General features: G+C 44.7%; 1 protein-coding gene across 1 annotated transcript in view; it reads left to right on the plus strand.

Annotated features, from left to right (window-relative positions):
* The first annotated feature begins 2,433 nt into the window (after positions 1–2,433).
* LHFPL6 (LHFPL tetraspan subfamily member 6) overlaps positions 2,434–22,180 on the plus strand; it is a 137,928-nt gene continuing 118,181 nt past the window's right edge. Inside the window, exons 1-2 of the mRNA XM_030959018.1 lie at positions 2,434–2,757; positions 5,224–5,783. Coding sequence (XP_030814878.1) covers positions 5,399–5,783 — 385 coding nt within the window. The 5' untranslated portion in view covers positions 2,434–2,757; positions 5,224–5,398. The remainder of the gene's footprint in view (positions 2,758–5,223; positions 5,784–22,180) is intronic.

Consider the following 22,180-nt stretch of genomic DNA (forward strand, 5'->3'; position numbering starts at 1 on the left):
TGGACAGAAAATGAATTATGAAATAAAGCTTATTTCCCTGCAAGCGACTAAGCCATGCAGCCAGCTTGTGGGGGCATTCAGAGACAGTTGGCAAAATTAGATGCTTCAGGATAGATGCAGAATTCAATGTACAGTTTCCATGAGGGAAAGCAGAATGGCAGCAGCTCAGGGAGTGAATGTACAGGCCATATAAGGCAAATAAATGAACTGCTGTAGAGATGCCATTAGCAAAGCAAACACTGACTTGGGGACCTTGGCATATACCATGGAAGAGATAAATTGCATGAATAAATTCATGCTTGTTTGCTTCTCCCTAGGCTTCCAATGCCAATTTTAACTGAGAAACAGTTTCCATGTGTGAAACAGAAGTTTTTCCACAGTCATTTTAATGCCAGGCAATTTCTACCCATGTCTGATCCCAACACATGCCTAATTTAGACATATTTATCACAGTTTCACTATAACCCAGGCCTTTGGCTAAGAAAAGAATGACAGACCTCAGTCTTTAAACAATTAAACAACTATTTAATAACAGTACTCAATTCTTCTCTTTCCTTACACCGAGAGCAGAGTTTCATTGACACAGTATTAGCTTAGTATCCCTGTCATTTCAGGCATTGGTAAAATGAATAGCAGGGGGTAGAGCACCACACTGATCCAAGCGAAGGCATGCAAGCAGTAAACAAGGAGGGTCTACACTCTCCAAAACGTGCACAGCTCCTTGCAGAAGTGGAGACCTGAGAGCCCGTGCATGCTTGGGGGCGGAGGCACAGCACCGGGTGGAAAGGTGATTTGAGGGGAGGATGCTGGAATGGTATGCTGTGGAGCAGGCTCCAGCTCTCAGTTTTGGGAAGGTCATAGCAGCTCCCTTTCTGTCAGACACCCCGTGGGCACATCCACTTTCATGTTTTGGTGTGGATCAAGGGCGTGCTTTTGAAGTGAATCTCTAGCTCATCCTCACTTACCACGTTTTATTTTGCCCAGCAGACGTGAGTACACTGAGTGGATCCAGATAGCAATATAGCAGAAGACAGGTGCCAGGAGTGCATCAGATGCGTTCTGAGTTCTTATGGGGCCCTCAGTTCACAGACCCAACCTAGAAGAAGAAAATATGGAAAAAAATATGGAAAAGTGTGAACATAATTTAGGCCCTCAACACCCTGAGATCTAACACCAGATTGATCCACATTACTTGCTAATAGAGATATATAGTAGGTGGATGTAGCCTAGGGGTAGTCAGCTGTGGGTATGGCTGCTTTGGGGTTATGCCTTCATTGTCTTCCTTGTGGAGTATTTTATTGCATATATTCTAGCATTCAGCCTACATTTAATCCACTTCTTTGATTTTTTGAAGCTCGTTTCCTTAAATATACTTGAAGTGTTAGGGTGGAAAACTTGATCATGCTAGATATTTTCCAATCCATTTCTTATCCCTTGAGAAAGTATGCATTTTCAGTAATATTCTGATTTTAAGACTTTGCATTACAGAGAAAAAAAATGTAAGTCTAATTTTAAAAATACAATAAAGTGGCTTTGTAATTCAATTCTGAAAATAGCTGCTGTTACTATTAAATGGTGTAAATGCAGACTGAGTGCAATAAACCTCACTTCCATTTAGCATTAATAATATTAATGAAGGGTGTTTAAATTACACACCAGGACTGTAAAAGAAACATTACCAAAGAGATTTTGCATGTCTGGTGCTGACATAATTTAAACCTGTCATAAAATTGTCTTGTATCTGAGAAATATATTCACGTTTCTGGGAGTAGAGGAAAAAACAGAATTGGAAATGTCTTTTTCTCCAGAGGCTCTCTGTGCAGAAGGCAAAAGCTCCTCAAAACTTTCCCACTTAAGACACTTTGGGAAAGGGCTAAAGCTCCTGTCTCACCGCTTGACCTAACCCATCCGGGAGGAGCTGCTTGGTACTGTGATCACATTTACTCTCGCTCTAGACCAACTCGGGAACTGTTGCGATCAAAATGCTGGATCAGCAGCTCGCATGCAGAGACAGACACAGTTCTTATCACACGCACACCATCAGGAGATTAGCCCATATTTTCCCATGTAAGGACTGCAGCCTTCCCCCTTTCCTTCCAGTACTCCTTCTTCGCTGTCTTTGCCCCCCTCTCCTCTCCTGCTCTTTCCTCCTCTCCGTCCCCGGCTTCACCGCCCCTTGCGCCCCGCACTGAGCCGCCGAGCCGGGGGACGCCGCAGCGCTCGCCGCCACCCCCGCCCCAGCCCGGCCCCGGGATCACCGCTCCGGCCCCGGGACCCGAGACCCCCCCGTCGCAGTCCAGGGCGGGCTCGGGAAGCCGGGACCCACCCCCGCAGCGACCCCGCGGGGCCGGGACCACCGCCCCGCCCCGTGAGGGCTCGGGGACGCGCCCCCGCTCTCCCGTTCGCCGCTGCCCGCCGCCGCCCGGCCCCTCGCCCCCGGCCCCGGCCGCGGCCCCGCAACTGCGCCGAGCGCGGCGGGTCCCGCCCGGGGAGGCGGTGGCGGGGAAGGGGGAGGAGAGGCGGCGGAGTGCGCTGCCTCCCGAGGAATCAAACGGAGGGAGAGAGGAACGCGCGGAGGAAAGGACGGGCCGGGCTGGGCTGGGGAGGGTCCTGGTCCCGGTCCCGCCCGCCTCGGAGCACCCGCGTCGCCTCCGCGCCGGGACCGCGGTAGAGTCGCTCGGGGCGGCCACCGCCCGCCGGCCCCGCGCCCATGTGCTCCCGGCAGCCGCGGCGGGAGCCTCCACGCCCGGCGTGTCCGTAAGTAGCCCTCCGCTCCCCGGCACCGCGCCTGCCCCCATCCTGGCACTCCTGGACCCTTCGCCTCTCCTGCTCCTTCCAGACACCGGCTCTCCGCGCTCCATGGGCGGCTGAATTCCCTGCCCCTCACGGACCCCCTGCACCCCTTCCTTTCTCTAACCCCTGCCCTCCCTCGCTCCCGGTAAGTTCCCGAGTCCGGATCCTCCAGCCTTCAGAACGTCCTTTCCCTTCCCGACCCCTCCCTACCCTGCACTGCCACATCCCCTGCATCCGCGGACCCTCTTTCCCTCCTGCGTTCCCTTTCCCCGCTCTGACATCCAGCCTGGCCGCATCCTTGCCCGTTGCACCGGACCCTCTAGACTCCCTTCCCTGCTCGGATTCCCAGCCCTCTTATCCTCTTGTCTTCCCGAATCCTTCCTCTCCCGGGCCCCCGTCTTTCCCGTATCTCCCTGCCACCCCGGACCGCTTTCCCTTCCCGGCCCCGCAGTTTTCTGGCTCCGTCCTTTTGGGTACTGGGATTCCTCACACTCTCGGCACCTCTGCCTTTCCAGCCCGTCCCCGGCCGCATCAACTTTCCCTCCCATTCTGCTCCTCTTGGACCCCCTGTCCCCACAATCCTTTCTCCTCCCGTATCTCCTACCCCTCTCGGATCCCCTGCCCCTCCCAAGTTCCCTGCACCCCAGCCCGCTCCGCCCTGCACTCCCCCACCCTGCCGGCTCCGCGGGCGCTGCGCCCGCTCGCCCGCAGTTTTTCCCTGGCATCACCCCGGCGAGTTTTGGTTCCCGGCCGCCGCCTTCCCTCGAGGGAAGTCGTATCTCTCCGCCGCCCCCTCCTACCCCTGGCGGGCGGGGAGCGGGGTTTCGGGGCCGGAGGGGTGAGCCCGCCTCCCGGTAAAGCGCCTAGGCTGTGAGCTGGCAGGCTGCTGGGAGCCTGAGCTGCTGCCCCGCTGGAGCCGCAGGATTTGCCGGGTCATATCCTGGGACACTCCACGTTGTCCCTTATTTCCAGACGTACCTCCTCTTGCGATTCTGGGAGTGATCTCCCTTAAATCTGTGACCCACTTTGGCTTAGACTTTTGGTGCCACGCCAAGACACAGACAGATCCTTCTCTAGGTGATGCTTCTGAAAAAACGGTGTCCTTTCCTCCCCCCCATGCCTCTCTGGCAAGTTTTTATCCCCAGGGGTTTGGCAGTTTGCAGGTTGAAAGACATTTCTGTGGATAGGCTACGGGTAGATAGGTGAACTCTTCTTCAGTAGCTGTATAGGCCTTTTTAATATTACAGAAGAGACTTCCTTTTCTTAGTGTTTTAAAAGTAAACAAAACTTTTGTGTAGTGCACATGACAAATTTCATGTACAGACTTTCTCTAAGTTCCCTCCTTGTGCTGAAGTAGTATTCATTTTATTGCCTTTTCATGAATTGGATTCACTGATTGGCGTCTAATCATGCCTAGAAGAAAAAGCCCCTGTAAATAGCTATCAGAATTAATTTGGCAGCAACTGTGAGAAATGATCATAAATTTACAAATGCAGTTAGAATAATGATCCAACATGAATTTAATGAGAGGTACACCCCCAGCCTCTGGGAACTGCATGTAGGTTTCTGTGACAGTCAAATGCACTTGGGCACACTGATACTGAGCTGAGAGGCTGGGAGCTGTCTGAGAAGGATACAAAGGGGTTATGGCTCCTGGGTTTGAGCTGGGAAGAGCCAAAGAAGAGCTGGGCTGAATGCAAGCAGGAATATTAAGAGAGACCTCTGTGTTTTAATTGTGGGCTCCTTGAGGTTGTGTAGGGGTGAATCGAAAAGATGTGCCAATGTCTTCACTTACCAGAAGACCACCTGAATTTCAGGTTCCTGGCACTTTGGGACATCAAGTAATAAAAGGCTCATTTTGCACAGGCATGCCAAGCAACTTGGAGTGCTGGGAAAAATGTCATCTCATATCACTTCTTTTGGGGATGTGTTAATAAGTTTTACCTGTGTTACAAGAGTCTGAACTTGAAATGCCTTAGCCACTGTGGGTGGTTTTGCACTGAAGCTGCAGGACCATCTATAAAGTGAAGTGCATTCTCCAGGCATTGTAGGAGGAAGGTCTAGCTAACTAAGGATAAGCAAGACCATATCTGTTTTTTCTCTCAGTACTGGAAAGATCAGGACTTACAGTGCAGAAAAGTGAGGCAAGTACACAGGAGACCCCTGAAGGTGGCTGCAGAGCATTCCTGGATGTGCACAGCAGCCTGTTCCAACTGGGCTGCCAGCCACCACCATCACACTGACCACAGAAGCTGGTGTCACTGAGAGCGATTGTAGGGTCTGCTTGCAGGGGTGGGACAGAAAAGTGACATGTCTTATTCAGAAGTCTTCTAGGAAGGAAAAGCATTCTGGCAGACAAATACTCTTTTCTAATGTCAGCATTACTGAACTTGTATTTTTCTCATTTTTTGTGTTTTGTTATTTAATTAGGGACCTTTGACTTCATGATGGGAGGAAATATCCCCTTGGCTCTTAGGATCCGAGCTTCTCCCAGTGTGAGGATTTGTCAAGGCTGAGAGATTCCGGATTATCCATAAAGCCCCTCTAAAATACACAGTTACTTTTGTGTCTTTCCGTCTTGAGGGGTCTTGGAGCAGATACAAAGATGGCCTCCAGCCTCACCTGTGCTGGCATCGTCTGGGCCTTCCTCTCCTTCCTCTGCGCTGCTGCCTCCTGTGTTGGCTTCTTCATGCCCTACTGGCTCTTGGGCTCTCAGCTGGAGAAGTCTGTTTCCTTTGGCACTTTCCGGAGGTGTTCCTACCCGGTGCGGGATGAGAGCCGCCAGATGACCGTGATGGTGGAGCAGTGCGGCCGCTATGCCTCCTTCCAGGCCATCCCGAGCGCCGAGTGGAGGATCTGCACGGTGGTGACGGGCCTGGGCTGCGGGCTGCTTCTCCTGGTGGCCCTGACAGCGCTCATGGGCTGCTGTGTGTCCGAGCTCATCTCCAGGACTGTGGGCAGGGTGGCAGGAGGCATCCAGTTCCTGGGGGGTAAGTGCTCTTGCGGCGAGGGGATGGGGATGTCCAGGCTGTCTGTTTGCTCGTGTGGAGACACTTCTGGTGCTTTGGGAAGAGGAGGGGGTGATTCAAACTTTCTCCTAGCAAGGAGACCCCCTTGGCTCCCTCAAGGACTGAACTGCTTGTGTGACTGCATTAATGTGGCCCAAAGACACAGTAGGCTGTGCTCTCTTGTGCTCAAGTCCCTGTCTGGTCACTATGTGACCTTTGCGAGCTGCGTGGCAAGTTGACTTCTGTGGGCCAGCATCTTCTCAGCAGTTTTGTGGATTGTAGTTTCCAGCACAACATAGCTGAGTTGGAGGTACCTGGAGAAGCATGTGGGCTACAGATCCACATGAAGCATTGTGGTTTGGCAGAGGAGAGGCTGTGTTGTGTGGGAACAACCTTTCTTTCTCTTTTTTACCACTATTACTGGCAGAGCTTCCTCCAGCTCTGCTCTTTGCAGCTGCACGTATCTGGCAACAAGCTTTGGCCCACAAGGTTTGAAGTGTGGATTGTTTATCCATGGTGGAGGTGGCCCACCATCTCCAGGGAGGAGCCCTGCTGGGCTGGCTGACCCATGCCACCTGCTGACAGTGCCACAGGTTTGTTGGCTCCATGGGCTGGACAGCGTGTGGGAGAATTCACCTCTGCTTCTTTTTCTAACTTGTAATTGTGTGGCATCTTTGTAACAGTAAGAGTATTTGAATGGTATGAGCAATAAATAGGATCCACAAGCATGCTTTTCACAGGGCACTTTTCCCAGTAAATCATCACCCTCTTGTCATTGGTGACATGCAGATCAGTGGCACTCACTTTTGCCTGATGTAAGCGCTCCACCACACAGATGCACTTGCCCCCATAAGGTAAGTGCTTCTCTGAGCTTTGGGTGCTGAGGCAGTGCAGGTGCCAGCTTTTTTGGGTGCCCTGAAGTGTCTGGTCCCAGCCAGGCTCCCTGGCTCATGCCCCACAGGAGTGGACTCTAGTGAAACTCCAGTTTCTCTCCTCTCCAGACAGCCACTTGCCCTGCAAGGGCAGTCTGGTTACATGCTGCGACTGCAGCTTATAAGGAAGTACAAGACAAAAGTTCCACTAACTGTCCCTCTTGGTGAGGACAGCTGAGGCTGGGAAAGGGCCCTGTGCCAAGCCTTCAGCCAGACGATACCAGTGTAACTCCTTCCTGGCCACAGGAAGTCTTGTCTCCAAATTTTTGAGTAGTTTCTGCGCTTTAGAGCAAGCTGACCCTATCACTTCACCCTTCCCTCAGCTTTGTGACCCACAGGCATTCCTGTGTTTAATCTGTCTAACAATTTGAAAGTGCAGCAGCTGCTGGAGAGTTAACTCTGCTGGGAGCTGTGGATTCTTGAAACCTGCTCCATTATACAGTTCCAGCCAGGCAGTTGGGGGTGGAGGAGGTTCTCAGTTCGGTGACAATCTGCAAGCCCGCTTTGTCTGACTATTTTCACTTAGAGCTGTCACGGGCTTTAACCACCGCCTCTTTCCAACTGCTGTCTCGGCTCATCTGGTTTTAATTTGCATTTGGCCCCTTTCTCGTGACCACGCTCCCCCGTGTGCCTGTGGAGCAGGGCTGGCAGACGAGCTTACAGCTGTTTGCTTACAGCCACCCCAGCAAACACGGCAGCTCCAGTGGTGGTCGCACGTGGCCAGGGGATGCAGAAGGAACCCTGCTCCCCATGGCACTGGTGTGGGCTGAAGTCATGCGCTCTTCTCTGAAGCAGGATCGTGGCTCCTGGAGAAGGAGGTGAGAGGTTCCTTCAGAGCACACCATGGAAACCTCTTAAGCTTGTCCAAGCTGACCAGGCGGCATCCCATCCTGCCTGGAAGGGCATGAGCAGCTAGTGCTTGTTCTCAGTAGGTGGCAGTTCAAAGAAACGTGAACCTGTGATATGAAATGAAAATTGCCAACAACTTTGCTTACAGTTCAGAAATTAGTTACACAGCATGTCTAATTTTCCCCTCTACTGGCTTTTATGGTTGTCTGGCATTTCATTCAGCACTGCTGGAAGTGTGTAAGAAAAGACCAAAGTGAGGACTGTCATTTCTTAACCTGCCTAAAACCTACCTGTGGGGGCACAAGGGAGAGGCCAGGTGGTGAAAGCCAGTAATTTGGATAAACTGAAGGGACATATTAGGGTAAAGAGGAGTTTCTTAATCCCTCATCAGATGCTTAGCTGCTATAAATCAGTGTAGGTTAATTGTTTAAATAACATGACTACATTTACTCAGATGTCTAACTTAGGCCCTATAATTATTATCTTGTTTTATGTCAAGATAGCCGTGAGCTGTTCACCTTATTTACAAAGGGAATGCCAGCTCTTTGTTCCCAGTAATGCAGTTGTAGGTGTAGTTGTGTACCATGATGTGAGCTTTGAATGCGGCTTGGTGGCAGCGCAGTCATTGTCATTTTAGTTGGTCTCCACTTAGAGATCTATTCAAATAAAACCCTTATAAATGTTGGGGGTTTTTTTGTTTGGTTGGTTTTTTTTTTTTTTTTTTTTTTGCAATTGTGAAGTAGAACTCCCACTTAGCTTTATATAAGGAAAAGCCTAGGAAAATAAGCAGCCACTGAGTGATGCTATTAATTCATCCTCTGTGTTAGGACAGGGAGGTGGCTAAATGGTTTCACTTTCTTTTTGTCTGAGGCATCTGCACCCATACCCTGCTGGGGCTCTTGCTCCAGTGGAAGAGGATGAGTGTTGGAATAAACCATATTTCTCTTGAAGTTAGAAACCAGCATAAAGACAGGTTCAGTGTAGCTGGTTTATGGCTTTACTTGTGTTCCTTTTGTTTAGGATCCAAGTAAGTTTCTCAACATGATTTAAAAACACAGACTTGAGGAGGAGATAAGCCAACAAATAATGGATTATTATGGAGGCCCAAGAGCAGAGGAGATGTACAAGCCACTGAAGCTGTGGTGAGCCAAAGCTAAAACTTTGTTCAACACTAGAAGCATTTTTACTGCTGTGAAGACGTGGCAGAGAGGTTTGCTTACCAGAGGTGGTAAGCAAACAGCCTGATCCTTTTCTTCTAGCACTGTGAAGGATGAATAACTCCAAGTAGGTCAGTGGAATACCACCTGTGAAAAAGTAGTGCAGCTTGTGTTAGCTAAATGGTGCCAAGGTTTTATAGCTGGGATTTCCCCAAGTTGCATGTGGCAGCTCAAGGGGAGTGCATTATTCATGAGTGCTTTTACCATAAATCTGCTCTTCTGATAAAAGTTGAATGGCAGAACCTGCAAGAAATTGCAGATCTAGGCAGAGTCAGAAGGGCTCTTTGGATATTGCTTGTTCCTATGTACTTAGTTTGTATTTGCTATTTCAGATGATCCTGGCTACAGGATCATCTGAATGTACATGTATTTTAAGGTGACTCTGGGATGAAACATGTCAAGTTTCTTTTCCTACTAGAAAGATTGCATTGTAGACTTCTCCTCCCATTTGTAATTGTGGGTGCTGCTTCCTTTCCCATACAGGATCACATGGCAGCTCCGTAGCCATTACAGCAATTGCTTGCTGTAATGAAAAATGAAAAATGACGCTTTTAGCTTTTTCTAAGGCAGTTTGGTGGTGGGTGACAGGAAGTGTCCAACTCCCCAGGGCCAGCCTTTTCTGCAGTGGATGTCAGTGGTCTGCAGTCCACAGCTGGCAATCTGCTGCTGTGGTCTCTCAGACCATGCTTCCTGGACGTCTCTCTTGGACTGCTTCAAAGAAATGACAACTGAGATGGAAGTTATGCGGTCTGTAACCTCTTGAGGGCACAGTCATGTAGATGGATACAGTCTTCACTGATAACATCAAGTGCAGTGTTTCCAGCTGGTTTCCTTTGTGTGTTTGGAAGGCTGAGGCATATATAATGTAGCTAGAACAGATTGTGAGGATGTAGCTTTGACCATAAGTATTGAGGATATGACAGCAGGGAGTGAAGTTTAACAAATCTATCGCAAATTGGAGTCTGTAATTATTGATCTTCTTTTCATTGTGCCATGGCAAGTCAATTCCACTTAAATGGAGAAACTAGAAATTTAAAGGTAGGTAGCTCAGATATGACATACTAATTTGGTGAATAGATTCACTCTCTAAATGCAGAGCAATGATTTTAAGACCATAGCAATATTTTTAAGAACATAATGAACTTAAAGGTTAGCCAGTTTTATGAGAGGCAGTGGATCAAAAGGCACAAGTACTGCAAGGATGGTCAATTTAAAGAGCATTACGCTGGCAAGATGAAGCTTTTCATTAAAGTGGTCAGCACGTGGGAATGAAACCTTCACTAACTCAGAACTCCCTTTTGCTGGGTAGAACAGCTAAACCAAGCTCAGAGTATGGATCTGTGGGAACAAAGCATGGAACAATCTGCTGGCTGAGACACCTCTCTGAACCTGACACTATGACTCTGATTCTGAGTGCCTTGTGAGAAGTGAACCCTTTCCATGATTATGGGGTAGCCATGTGGTTGTCAGCAACTGGCATGTTTACTGTCATCTTTAGTATTCATCGATTGCACTCTAACAAAGCACAAGTTTTGCTACTCCTTTCATTAAATGAACAAAGTTTTTAGCAGCATCTACTCTTCCTCTCCTTATTTCTCTGTCTTGTTTCCCTTGCGTCTCATGAAAGTGCTGAAACTCCTGAAACTATGGTCCTTGAAATTGTTGGTTAGAAAATCTGGAGATCTCTTGGAGCAGGGGGTGGTGAAAGGCACATTTTTTCATTTGAGAAAAAGGGGACACAGTTCCTAGCAGCCTCTGATTTTGTGTCAGAAAATAAAATGTGGCCTTATGAAAAATGCTCTCAGGAGTACATGAAATTGCTGGAGAATCCTTCTACAAGTGTTGTGTGCCAACAGAGGCCATCACCCATAAGGTGCTCAGGGCAAGTGTTTGCTGGGTGCCGAGGGCAGAGAAATATGGACTGATCCCTCAAGATGAGGAGAATGTAGAGTGTGGGGTGATGTTTTGGTTCTGTGTTCTCTGTAATGAAATCTTAGAGAAAGCCTTTGTGATTTTGGGCTAAAGATTCTAAGGAGACAGGTCCAAACAAAATCTGCAAAGTTAAAGGCAAACTAATGGCTGAATCTGACTTTGCGGGTGAGATTATACTGAAGTGTAAGGGATGAGGAGGAAAGAACACTAGGTCGTGGCCCTGTGGGGTCATGTAGAGAAGCTCTCCCTCAAAGGATTTGCTTGGGCAAACAGTTAAAACAGTAAGAAGAGGCTTTTGGAAGAGATGGAATCACTGAAACAAAGTTGTATTTTAAGAAGTGTGGCTGGCAGTTAAAGACAGCTCCAGGATCCAAGTGGACCAAAACAGTCTTGGTTCTGAGGCTGGCTAAGAAAGGGGCTCTGGGGAGAGTAGTTCCAGTTGACTACAGGAACCAGAAACTTCTGGGAAAGGTTTTTGTGCAGCTGGAGGAAAAGGCACTGACCAGTAACCGTTATTCTGTCTGACAGCTCGAGTGAGGCTTTCTGCTTTCTGCCTGGAGGACTAAGATCAGCATAATTTGCTCCCTATAGGGAGAAAATGTAACTGAGAAAAGCCTTGTGGGAACAGGGAAGATCTGAGATGGTCAAGGGACTTCTATCAAGAAAATAGTGACCCCAGACTCTTTTGTGATTCCCCCAAGCAATTTCATCCTTTCCCCCATATATATACTCTTGCCGTCTCTTCCTGTAATTTGTACCTGAAATAAAACAAACATTAAAAAAAAAAGGCAAAAATGTCCTGTTCTTTCATTCTCTTCAGCCTAAAAATATTTTTTGAAAGGCTAACTTCTGGGGAGAGGCAGGGCAGGGTCATTGCTTCTGTCAAACTCTTCTTAACCTACAAGTTAGCTGTTCAGGGCTGTTTTGTCACACCTTCCTTTTGTTGGATGCAATACTTCAGTGACTTTGCTGTGCCCCTGTAAACACCTGTATGGGGCAATCCTCATCCTAGACAAAGACAAGCTGCAGGCTGGGTATGAATATGGGTGCACATATAGACACTGCAGGAGAGGCGAATGAAAGGACAAGAAGCCTCCCCAAGGTAACAGAAGAAGAGAAAACAATGAAAGTGACACTTAAAAGTTGCTAGTGAGTGATTGTGTGTCATGTCATAGGCTCATTGATTCAGCAATTATAAAGTCAGCAGAGAACACTGTGACTGCTTAGTCTGAGGTCTGCAGTAGCATGGGTCATAGGACAGCCTTCATATAATTTCAGTTTGAACTAGAATGTATCTCTGAAAAAAAAAACTTCTGGTCTGAATTTAATTAAGTTTGAGAAAAGCCTGATCTCCATAAGTGTTCCAGTGGTGAATTACTCTGACTGCTTTTTCTTCCAGATCATTAATGCAAATGTTAAAAATGTAGCACCAAGAATATATCATTGTGAAATTATGCTTTCTCAAGGAATATTGTGTCTTTTTTTTTCTTTTAAGATCCGACACTTAGGTTGCTTTTAATCCATTTAAGCTGTGCTTTGTTGTGGTTTCTTTACCAGCACAACCTGTATAGAAGCTGCTTTGTAGCTGGTGTGTTTCACACTAGTTCCTTTTCCAGTTTACTCTAGCAATCCACCAAAGGATTAAATGCAGTGTATTGTTTTGCAGCTTCATCCCTTTTCAGCTAGACTTTGACTTGGTAAACTGAATCCTCTGGCTGCTTGTGCCGATGTTCAATCTTTGCTTCTCAGCACTACAAGGCACCTTCACATACTGTGGCACAGCACAGAGTCAAATTCTTGGATTTAGATTTGGGGTCCAGAATAAGTAAGGCAGGAAAGTTCAGGACAAGGGAATTTGGACAGTGAAATTATCTTAAAGATTCTGTAGCATATGTTTTATTGAAGATAAGCCAGCTCTCTCTCTGCTGTGTTCAGGTAGGAGTTAAAATATGAGACAAATTCGGGATTGAAGCCTGAATGTAATATATGAACCTATGCAATGTATGTCCTCTGTCAGTTTATAAAGGACATTACTTAGATTCCTACTCTCAATTAGATAAGGACTTACATTACTTGAATCTTTCCTGAATGCATGGGCCATCAGGTCTGACTGACAGGGAATCCAACTAGCAGGTACTTACTTGAAAGAGGTAAAGAAAGGTGCAGACTTAGATTCTGTATATTTTCAAGAGATGATACTGTTTTGCATGGTTGCCTTCACCTTGGTCACAGAAATTCCTGCTGCTGCCTTGCTAAAGGCTGCTGCCCTGACAGATCTAACTGCACAGGTTTTTGTGAGACTTTCCCTAGAGTCCCGCTGAAGGAAACCTGGTTAACAAAATTTGCAATTTAAGCTAACACCGACTATTTTAACAAAACAGGTTAGTAAGGGAAGGTCAGTAATAAACATTACTGGTCCTAAGGTGCAGAATCAGTAGCTCTGAGGAGGCCATCCCTGCCAGCAAGGTCACAAGCAGTACAGAGCAGGCAAGGGGTTTTAAGGCTGCTAAGACAGAGGAGATGTGACTTGAAGAAGACAAATTATGTGGACAGTAGCCTTCATACTTAGCTGTCTTAGTTTTTTAATTCTGTTCTCAACTACTTCACATAACTCTTCTTATGTTTCAAAATCTTCCTTAAAAAAGCATCAGGGCCCTTACAGGCTGCAAATTTTTGTGTGTCCTTTGAAGTCAGTGACACTTAGTACAAATTACATCACTATTTCTATTCTAGGATTATTGGATTTGACATTAGTCTAAAACAGGTGTGGTTCTCATGATGACTTTCTTGTTGAAGAGCTACCCCACTGAATTAACTTGTTTATACGGAATTGTTTTGAATACATATTAATTTTGGTTTTTTTTTTTTAATTACATTAATCCTAATATAAATTTTGACTAAATACAGAGGAAGAAAAAGCCCCATGCAGAGTTTCAGCCTGAAGCAAATTCTGCAAGTAAGATTTTTGGAACCACATTTAAAATGGAAATTCTGATGTAATAAAACAAAAGATATTGCTAAAATACTGGGAAGAATCTCTTTACTTCTCTTGTTGTCCTATTAATGTTGAATATAAAAGTGATATTTTGAATATTGCTGCAGCTGTGTTGCGTTTGAGCAGAATTTTGCTGGTGTGGAATCAGAGTAAATTCAGATGTACCTCTTTTCAGATCCTTTACATTGATGTTGATTGAAGAAGAACCTGGGTTGGAGTTAGCAATTTTGTTTCTACATTGAAAGATCTGGCTTGTTTTGCTTCCTGAGATATTTCAATTGGATATTTGAATATTGCTGGGAACTGCATTTAGGCATCAAAATGTTTCAATATTTTCCAGTGCGAGTGAAGTCATATGCCCTACAGACAGGACAGAAATGTTCCCAATGGTGTATTTTCCAGGATTTTGTCCAGTCTGGTGTTAAACGTCTATGTAATTTGTATTTTTTCTCATTTCTCTTAGGAAACTCAGCTTACTATGCATTCCACATGGAATTTTTTTTCACAGTATTCAACCTGTATTTTCTTTTCCTTGCTCACATCCTTTTATTTCTCCAATACACATTTTTACCTTCTAAGGACTTTAACTTTGGCTTCACAGAGTAAAATAAGGCAGTTTTCAAACTCCATCATTTCAAGGAATTGAGGAGTAGAACTCGAGAGCAGCCAATGTATTGATTCTATACAGTGAGCAATTAGGAAGGAATGTGGTTTAATTAATAAACACAGGGTGTATTTGTACAACCAAAACTCCAACCACAGCTGCTTGGCCTGTGGTGGCCATCATGTTGGCTGGCTTCTTGCTCAAGGATTTCCTTTGGCTCTGTGGAGCACCTTTGTGGACTTCAGTGATGTTAAACTTTTTATGCTGCACAAGTGCGAGGTCCTGAGTAACATTCAGATCATATGAAGAGAGCCTTAAGTCACGGAGAACCAAGAAAGGATCCTCTCCTTGTTTTTGGGATGACTCTGCCACCACAAGACATCACAGGTCAGAGGGGCAATATTGCATTTGACAGATCCCTTCTAGAAGCTGTCCTGTATCTTCTCAGGCATGAAAATTGGGCATGGTCACTGCACCCTGACAATGCTGGTGATAAGGCTGATTCACTAGGCTTGATTAGATCTCCTCTTTTGTTTGTTCCACTGTCAGTCCCCTGATGTCACAGGTACATCTGAGAACAGAAGCAGACTTTTTTCCCCCCTCCAGACTGGCTTTTCCTTAGAGCCTGACCTGTTGAAATCAACAGCAATATTCTGCAATGAAACCCAGGGGAAGTGAGGATCTGGAGCTCAGTGCCATTGCTACTTGTTGTGACTAGAGGGATTTGGAGGAGGTTGCTGCTGTGTGACAGTGCAGAGACCTTCCTGGGATACCAGATTCTACCTAATTCCCCAGGTATGGAATATTAATTGCATCAGGACTAACACCTTAGCACAAAACTCTTTCTTGAGAGGATTGCTGTACCATGAGCTGAGTCCACATTTTCTTGCATAAGCCTGATAAGCCCCAATCTTTCATGAGGACTGACCACTTTGAATTGATTTGCAGGTACAGTTCTTTACTAGGAGAACAGACTTTTATGTAAGCTTGGCAGTAGTTTGTAGGAATATGAAGAAAAATTATAATAAATGAAAACCAAAACAATAACTTACTAGAAATCATTGTTATTTTATCTTGTAGCAGAATCCAAAGAGCTTCAGAGAGAATTAAGCAGATGTCCTAGGTTGACAAGGAAGTGAATTTTTCAGGAAGTTGTAGCCAAACCAATACAGAAAATACAGAATTATAATAAACATAGTATAGTTTCTATAGTAATGTAAAGATTTGACCCTTTTTTTTGTAAGCTCCCCATTCAGTTGTCTTGCATTGTTTCCCAATAAAGATGCCTTTGTAATATAAATTTGTATTGCTAATTTGAGAAGACCAGTTTTCTAATAAATGAAAAGTGAAAAAGTATTGAGATAAAGCCATGAATGGTCAATCTGGAATAACAGAAGCTGCTTCTGAAATACAGCACCTTATGAAAGGATATGAAACCTGCTAACATAGCAGTGTATGAGAAATGGCCTTACAACTTTTGAGGAGTGCACTGACTGACTTCTTCACAGGTTCAGGGTTTTGTCCAAGTCTGCAGACAAATGAAAGCCTATTTAGGAATACTTTTAAAAAATTTTTTTTAATTGAGAGCAAACTTGATATTCAGAGCATAACAAGTGATTCAGGTCAGGCACAATACAGCTGAATGCCAGTCACTGAGAATGGTTACTAGGATGTACTAAAAAGTGCTTTGAGTTGGGAAATTTATAGAAACCAGGGTAGAGTGATGTTGAGGGACCCTTGTGAGTGTATCTGTGAGAGGAAATTTATTTGTTTCAAAATTTGCTCAGACTCAGCCCAGGTGGTGCTACATGACTACAAGCTTTGAATGTCATTTGGAGATTAGTACAATCTGTCTGGCAAATTTGTACAAACATTCCCAGGTGTACCATGTTGCTTCTGTTATGGTTGTTGTTATAATGTATGAAACTCTTGAAATCCTTTGTGATAGGGGAAAAAGGCAGAGGCAGTTGCTGCTCCAAAAAAGGCCTCACTGAAACAAAGTCAAATGGGGAAATTGAGGGAGATTTGGGTTAGTTTTATTTTTAATATGATAAGAACTGATGCTGACCCATTTCTTGTGTGCTTTGTAGAGGAGTAAATAAAGGGAGACCTCTAAATGTTGGCTTAGTAACAAGTGGCAAACGTATTACTTTCAGGGGTAAAGTTCAGATGACCTTTATTCTCCTAAAAGCTCTTTCACTTCCTCCTCAGAAAGGTATGAGCAGAGGAGAGAGCACTCAGAGGCAGGGGCATGTACAGGTAGGGAAGCAGGGGGAGTGGGAATGGAGAGGGTTGTGAGAGGAGAGGAGCTTCACCCCCTCGGAAAATTCCATTTGCCAAACGTGCAGGCAGATGGATTCTTCGGTAGTGCTGACTTGCAGAGGCTATTTCAGATGTGGCACAGGTTCTGCACAAGAAAATCGGAAACTTAAGGCTTCTGTGCTACAGTGTGTTTTAGATTTCAAGGAATTCTGTTAGTTTTCAAGTTCTTTTTCTGGCACAGCTGTGAAAACATGACAAATGGTACTAAATACTGGCATAAAACTCTTTACAGCCAAGACAAGCCCTGAAACTATTACAGGCACATTCTGCAAAATCAAGAGGTCATGGTAAAAGTCAGGGCATTTTTATGAGAAATCCTTTTAAAAGAAACACAATGGCTGGCTTTGGAGAGCTTTGTTCAGTACTAGAAATCTCTCTTGCTAGAAACTTTCTCTCCAGAAAGTATTCCAGCTTCACCAGCAGACCCTTAAAAGGAGAATCTGGACAATTGGGCCAGGCTACAAATTCAAGCAGGTTGCAATGTTGAAATTCATCAGTGAGGTAAAGGTGCAAACTCTGTGTTGTCCAGAACTAAGACTACTGATAAGCCCCCTGAACAGCTGAAGTAATGAGTGTACTGAAGCTGTTTCCAACAAAGATGGGCTGCACAGTTTTTTTGTCCCATGCCCTTAACCAGAGTTTGAGGGATTACTTCCACAATGAATGCAAGCAGTTCTGTTTGGGAGATCAGGCTTTTCTTATTACAGTTTGAGAATAATGTTGTTATAATAATTAAGGAGTAAAATGATTCCTTAACAGGCTGCAGTGGAGTGATGCTTTGGCAACTGTTCTCCGTGTGAGCACTGTTGAACAGAGTCCTTCTCCTACGCTGGCATCATCTTCTATTACCTATTCCCCTCTATTGACTTCGTTGCCCGAGCTGTGGAAGGGGACACCACGACTGAAGATGGTTTATGCTGAGCTTTTAACAGTTCTGATTAGCTTGTTCGTCTTTTCCATAACAATTTGCAATAAAAACTGTCAGGAAAGAACTGTGCGAGGGCTGGGATAAGCCATATACTGGAGATGGCAAATTCCATTTCATGCCACTAAGCCAGAGATCCGGTGCTAAGAACACAGGAAGCTGGGAAGATAAATACTGTAACTTTTCATGTCATGCATAAGAATTGCAGTCTGTTTTGATCTAGTGATAGAAAAAAGTCATTCTGCTTATCTCATCTAACATAGTGGCTAGTCTGATTACAAGCTTCTCTGCTTGGCACTTTTTAAAATTCAATTTGGCTGCCTGTGCCCTTGGCACACAGTGGGTTTCATTAAATTTCACAGCAGTTAGTTTTCATTCCCTCTGTGACACCTTTTTATCAACATTTGACTCTAGTGTAATTTCAAGCAATTGTGCTTTTTTTTTCTGAAGTGCTTGTACCATAATAATTTGGCAGAGCAGGTGGGGGAAGACAATTCAGACACTGTTGCAAATCTCTGTACAGAAGTAGTGTATGAGAAGCCAGGTCAGCTTGCAAGTGTTTTTCACATATGACAGCAAAAATGAGCTCCTTCCCTTTCTGTATCATTGAAGACTGTCAAAAGTGCAGTTAAAGAGCTTGCTGTAAGAGGCAAATTTTATTTCCTTCAAGCGAATCACAGCTTCATTTTAAAAGCAGACCTAGTGGACTGTTGCTGGATTGATGACCCAAGGTTTTTAGACAAGCCTGCAACCCAGACTGCTTAGCAAGTCTGTGTGAGTTTCCTTATCAAAAACAGATGAGGAGGTTGGTATGGTAGGAAGGTGTGTGTGTTTGTGAGCACAGGAATACAGACAGCAAGTGCAGCTTTTTTTCCTTTTAGTGTTGGATGCTCAGTTTTTGGTAGGTGGGGTGAGGCAAGACGAGCACCCCAGCATGGGCCTGGCATCTCGTCTCCCATGCAGAGCAACACTTTCAGTGCAGACAGATACTGGGCAGATTTTTGCAGCTATGAGTGGTTTTGCCAAAGTATAAGTGGTTTTCAGGTGCACTCTAAAAGGTCTTTATTTGCAGAGTGTAATGCTAGCCCTTTTTCATTCTGCCAAGCTGAACTTCCAAAAATAATGTGTTATGGTTTCTCAGTAAAATTTTAAAAAGTACCTAATTAAAAATTAATTCAAAGTGAAACTTAAAACTTCTTAAAAGTGAGCTCTGCATTCTGAGGTGACTCAGAGACAACAGATCTGCACCTCACTGCCAAGGCAAAGGCAGCCAAGCTTGGGAACCCATAAATTATTTTGAGAATGAGACTTCCATTTGAGGAAACTTTTCCTTATGCCCTTTAGAAGGTGTTGGTTCTTGTCCTTTCAGTTTTACTAGTGGAATGTCTTGCTTTCCTCCACCCTAAGGTCTCCACTGTGCCCTTGTAGGCAGAGTTTCCAAATGTACACAGTCTTGAGCATCCTGAAACGAGTCAGGTTTTTCTTAAGCACCTCAGGAAAGCTGGCGATTTTGGACAGTTCCCCACCTTCTTTGCAGGAGAGACCTTTGTGCTCTGTACTTCTGGTGAGAGAATATCTGCTGGGGATTTTCCTCAAGGTACCCCCCCCTTCCTTGGCGGTTCCCCATGTGATGGGACTGGTCAATCCCACTGGCACAACATTTTTTGGTGGATAGGCTGACTGTAGTTTACATCTCAGTCAGTGTCTTGAGTTCCCTGAGAAGGAGGAGGCTTGGCTGTGCCAGGAAAGCAAGGGGATCTTTGTGGCAGTGACTCCAAGCATCCACTGTGTCTGTGAAGGGCAGTGGCTGCTGCAAGATCTGTGTGCTCCAGGTGCCACTTCCGAACGGTGAGCTGGGTACCCAGACAGTGCAAATTGTCACAGTGCCATTGAAATCAGCCCTGACTTGGGTCTGGCTGGAAAAGGTGGTCTCACCCTTTCTTCTGGGAATGGCCTTTCCAGAGCACAGTTTTCAGTGCATGAACCTCTGCACGAACTGAAAGCTCATTTTGGTTTTTCCAGGTTGGCTGAGTACATTGGTTGGCTGGTTTATGGATGAAGGCATAGTTCATAGTTTCTGTGAGCTTTTTTTTCCTGCTAAGCTGAATATAAGAATACAGATTATTCTTTGTCTTAGCATGAGGGCTTGAAGTACAGAATCTTGGTGTTTCCAGCATGAAATGTGCCAGTGTAAGTAGCAGACCTAATACAGTGTAGCAGACTGTTCAGCGATAAAACTGCTCTGGGGGAAGTTTCTTCCTCTTCCACAAAATTAATGAGCATTTTATATCCTGAAGACTGGAGATTCCTATAAATTTTATACCAAGCATAGTGGTAGAGGTTTAAACCACAGAAAACACATTATGATTATGATCTAATTATGCAGAGATCCAAGACACAGGATTTTTGATCCCTCTATGGGCCATTCACTTAAGAGGGGACTCAACGATCCTTGTGTGTCCCTTCCAACTTATCAAATCATTGTTATTCTGTGATTCTGTGATTTTTTTTTTTGGACATCAATATTTTGAGAGAAATTTTTTTTACCAATGTGGCCAGTGGCAGCTCTGAAAGAGTAAATAATAAAAATATTATTTGAGAATTAAAATTAATACATATCTTAGAAGAGTTACATCTTCATATTTTTATCTTAGAGGACTTTAATAGAAAGCCACATCCTTTTGCTTCAAGATGATGCATTTCGTTATCAGTACTGATGATCACTTGACCCTGTGGGCCTAGAGAGAAACAAGAGTGCCAATGCCACATGGATCCTGACAGAAGTCTGAGTACTTACAGGCCTTGATATAGATGCAATCTATGGGTATTTCAAACTGATTAACATTTCAGAACCTGAGTTAAAGTTATACTTGGCATTTCAGTAGTGTCAAGGCAAAATTAATCAGAGCTCAAAAGATATGCACTCTTACTGACATGCTAGTGACAGTGAAAATATAAACCACTGTGAAATATCCTGCTGAAAGACAGACTCTAAACTGGATTTTGGAAGAGGATCTGCAGAACTGGCTTACTGCCATGGGCAGGCTCTGAGGTGGTGTCTAATAATGTGGCTGGCATTTAGTGACTAAGGTACCAGCTTAAATGACTCAGGGCTCTGCCAAGTTATATGTCCTGTAATAAGTCACTGCAAATCTTCTTACTTGTGAAACATTAACATATTAAATATGCAAACTAATCTCTTGAAACAGTTCAGATAAGCAGCATTTTTAAATGTACCCAGTCAAGTGTTTTTCAGCCAATGAAGCTCAGCAAGCAAATGCTTTCGTCTCAGTGGCTCTCATGAGAATGGTCAAAATTTATACCTGGTTGTGATTTTAGACTGTGTGACTCTCTGTCTTTGTAGTAAAAATAAGAGAGCAGAATGATTTTTTTCCCTATTAGTTTTGTTTGTCTTTGTTTTAAATAGGTCAGCGATAATCTTTACAAATTTCAAAATATGTTAATTCAGCCTCAGTGAAAACTATTAGGATCCAGTTTGAAAAGCACCAGATCAAATAGGATGCCTTTTCAGAAATCGTGCTTTTTATTTGTTCCGTGAAATAGAACCCTAAATGAGCAGTAGTTTTGCTTTAATAGCACCAAGTACCTGTAGGAAGATATGACAGACTCTGTGTCTGCAGAAGGGTGTCTCTGTTTCCCAACAGAAGGATGGAGTAACCCGTCTGTCTGTTGTGAAGCTGGCCATCATTTTTAGGTGGAGAGGAAGCCTCAGCTGATTGTTTAATCAGTTTTGAAACTACAAATCCTTTGCCATACTTTTGTTCTGGAGAAAGCACCCAGTGAACAGGGCAAAAGTAAATAATAAAGAGAATCTACACAGAATCAGCTGCCACTGCAAACACTAAAGCCAAAGCGAGAGGAGACCCAAGAGGGGATGAAGTTTGGGGTGAAAAGGGGTTGGACTTAGTTTCTTCCCCCCTAACTTGGGGTTGGACTTAGTTTCTTCCCCCCTAACTTTTTATATTTTTTTGCTTGCTTGTGGTGAAAATTGTCTCAATATAGACTTTGGCAAGAGCATAACAGCCTCCACTACTTTCACGTACCTCTGAATTCAGAACATGGTGACCTGTGTACTGATCCATTGGCACAGTAACCTGGATTTTATCTAACATCTGGAAACCATTCATGTCTCTCTCATGAAATGTCTTTGATTCCTCTTCACATTTTCCCCCTCTCCTCCCAGGACACTCTGTGAAGTACTTATGCCATATCCAACAAGCATTCCTTAGTATGCTACTAAGGAAGTGGTGACATACTAAGGTGGTATGGTAGTGGCTGTTTCCATTTGAATTCAGACTATTTAGATTCTCTTTAAAATATCAGAGATTTTTCTTAACCTCTGAAGACACAAGGACACAAGGACAACGGAGAGTCTTCTGTTGTTCAAACATGGTGAGAGGTGCTGTTTCCAGACTGGGAATATGAGTCCACTTTGAAAATATACTGGGATGTTGAAATTGCAATGCAAGTTGTTTTCCATTACCATCTGTATGGCAGATTACCTTTGTCAAGTGGGCAGTTTGCTTTATCTCTTTGAGTGACCACATTCACACTTCCCTCGGGAGGAGATATCTGCTGATAA

The sequence above is a fragment of the Camarhynchus parvulus genome, chromosome 1 (genome assembly GCF_901933205.1).
Source record: "Camarhynchus parvulus chromosome 1, STF_HiC, whole genome shotgun sequence".
Lineage (NCBI taxonomy): Eukaryota > Metazoa > Chordata > Aves > Passeriformes > Thraupidae > Camarhynchus > Camarhynchus parvulus.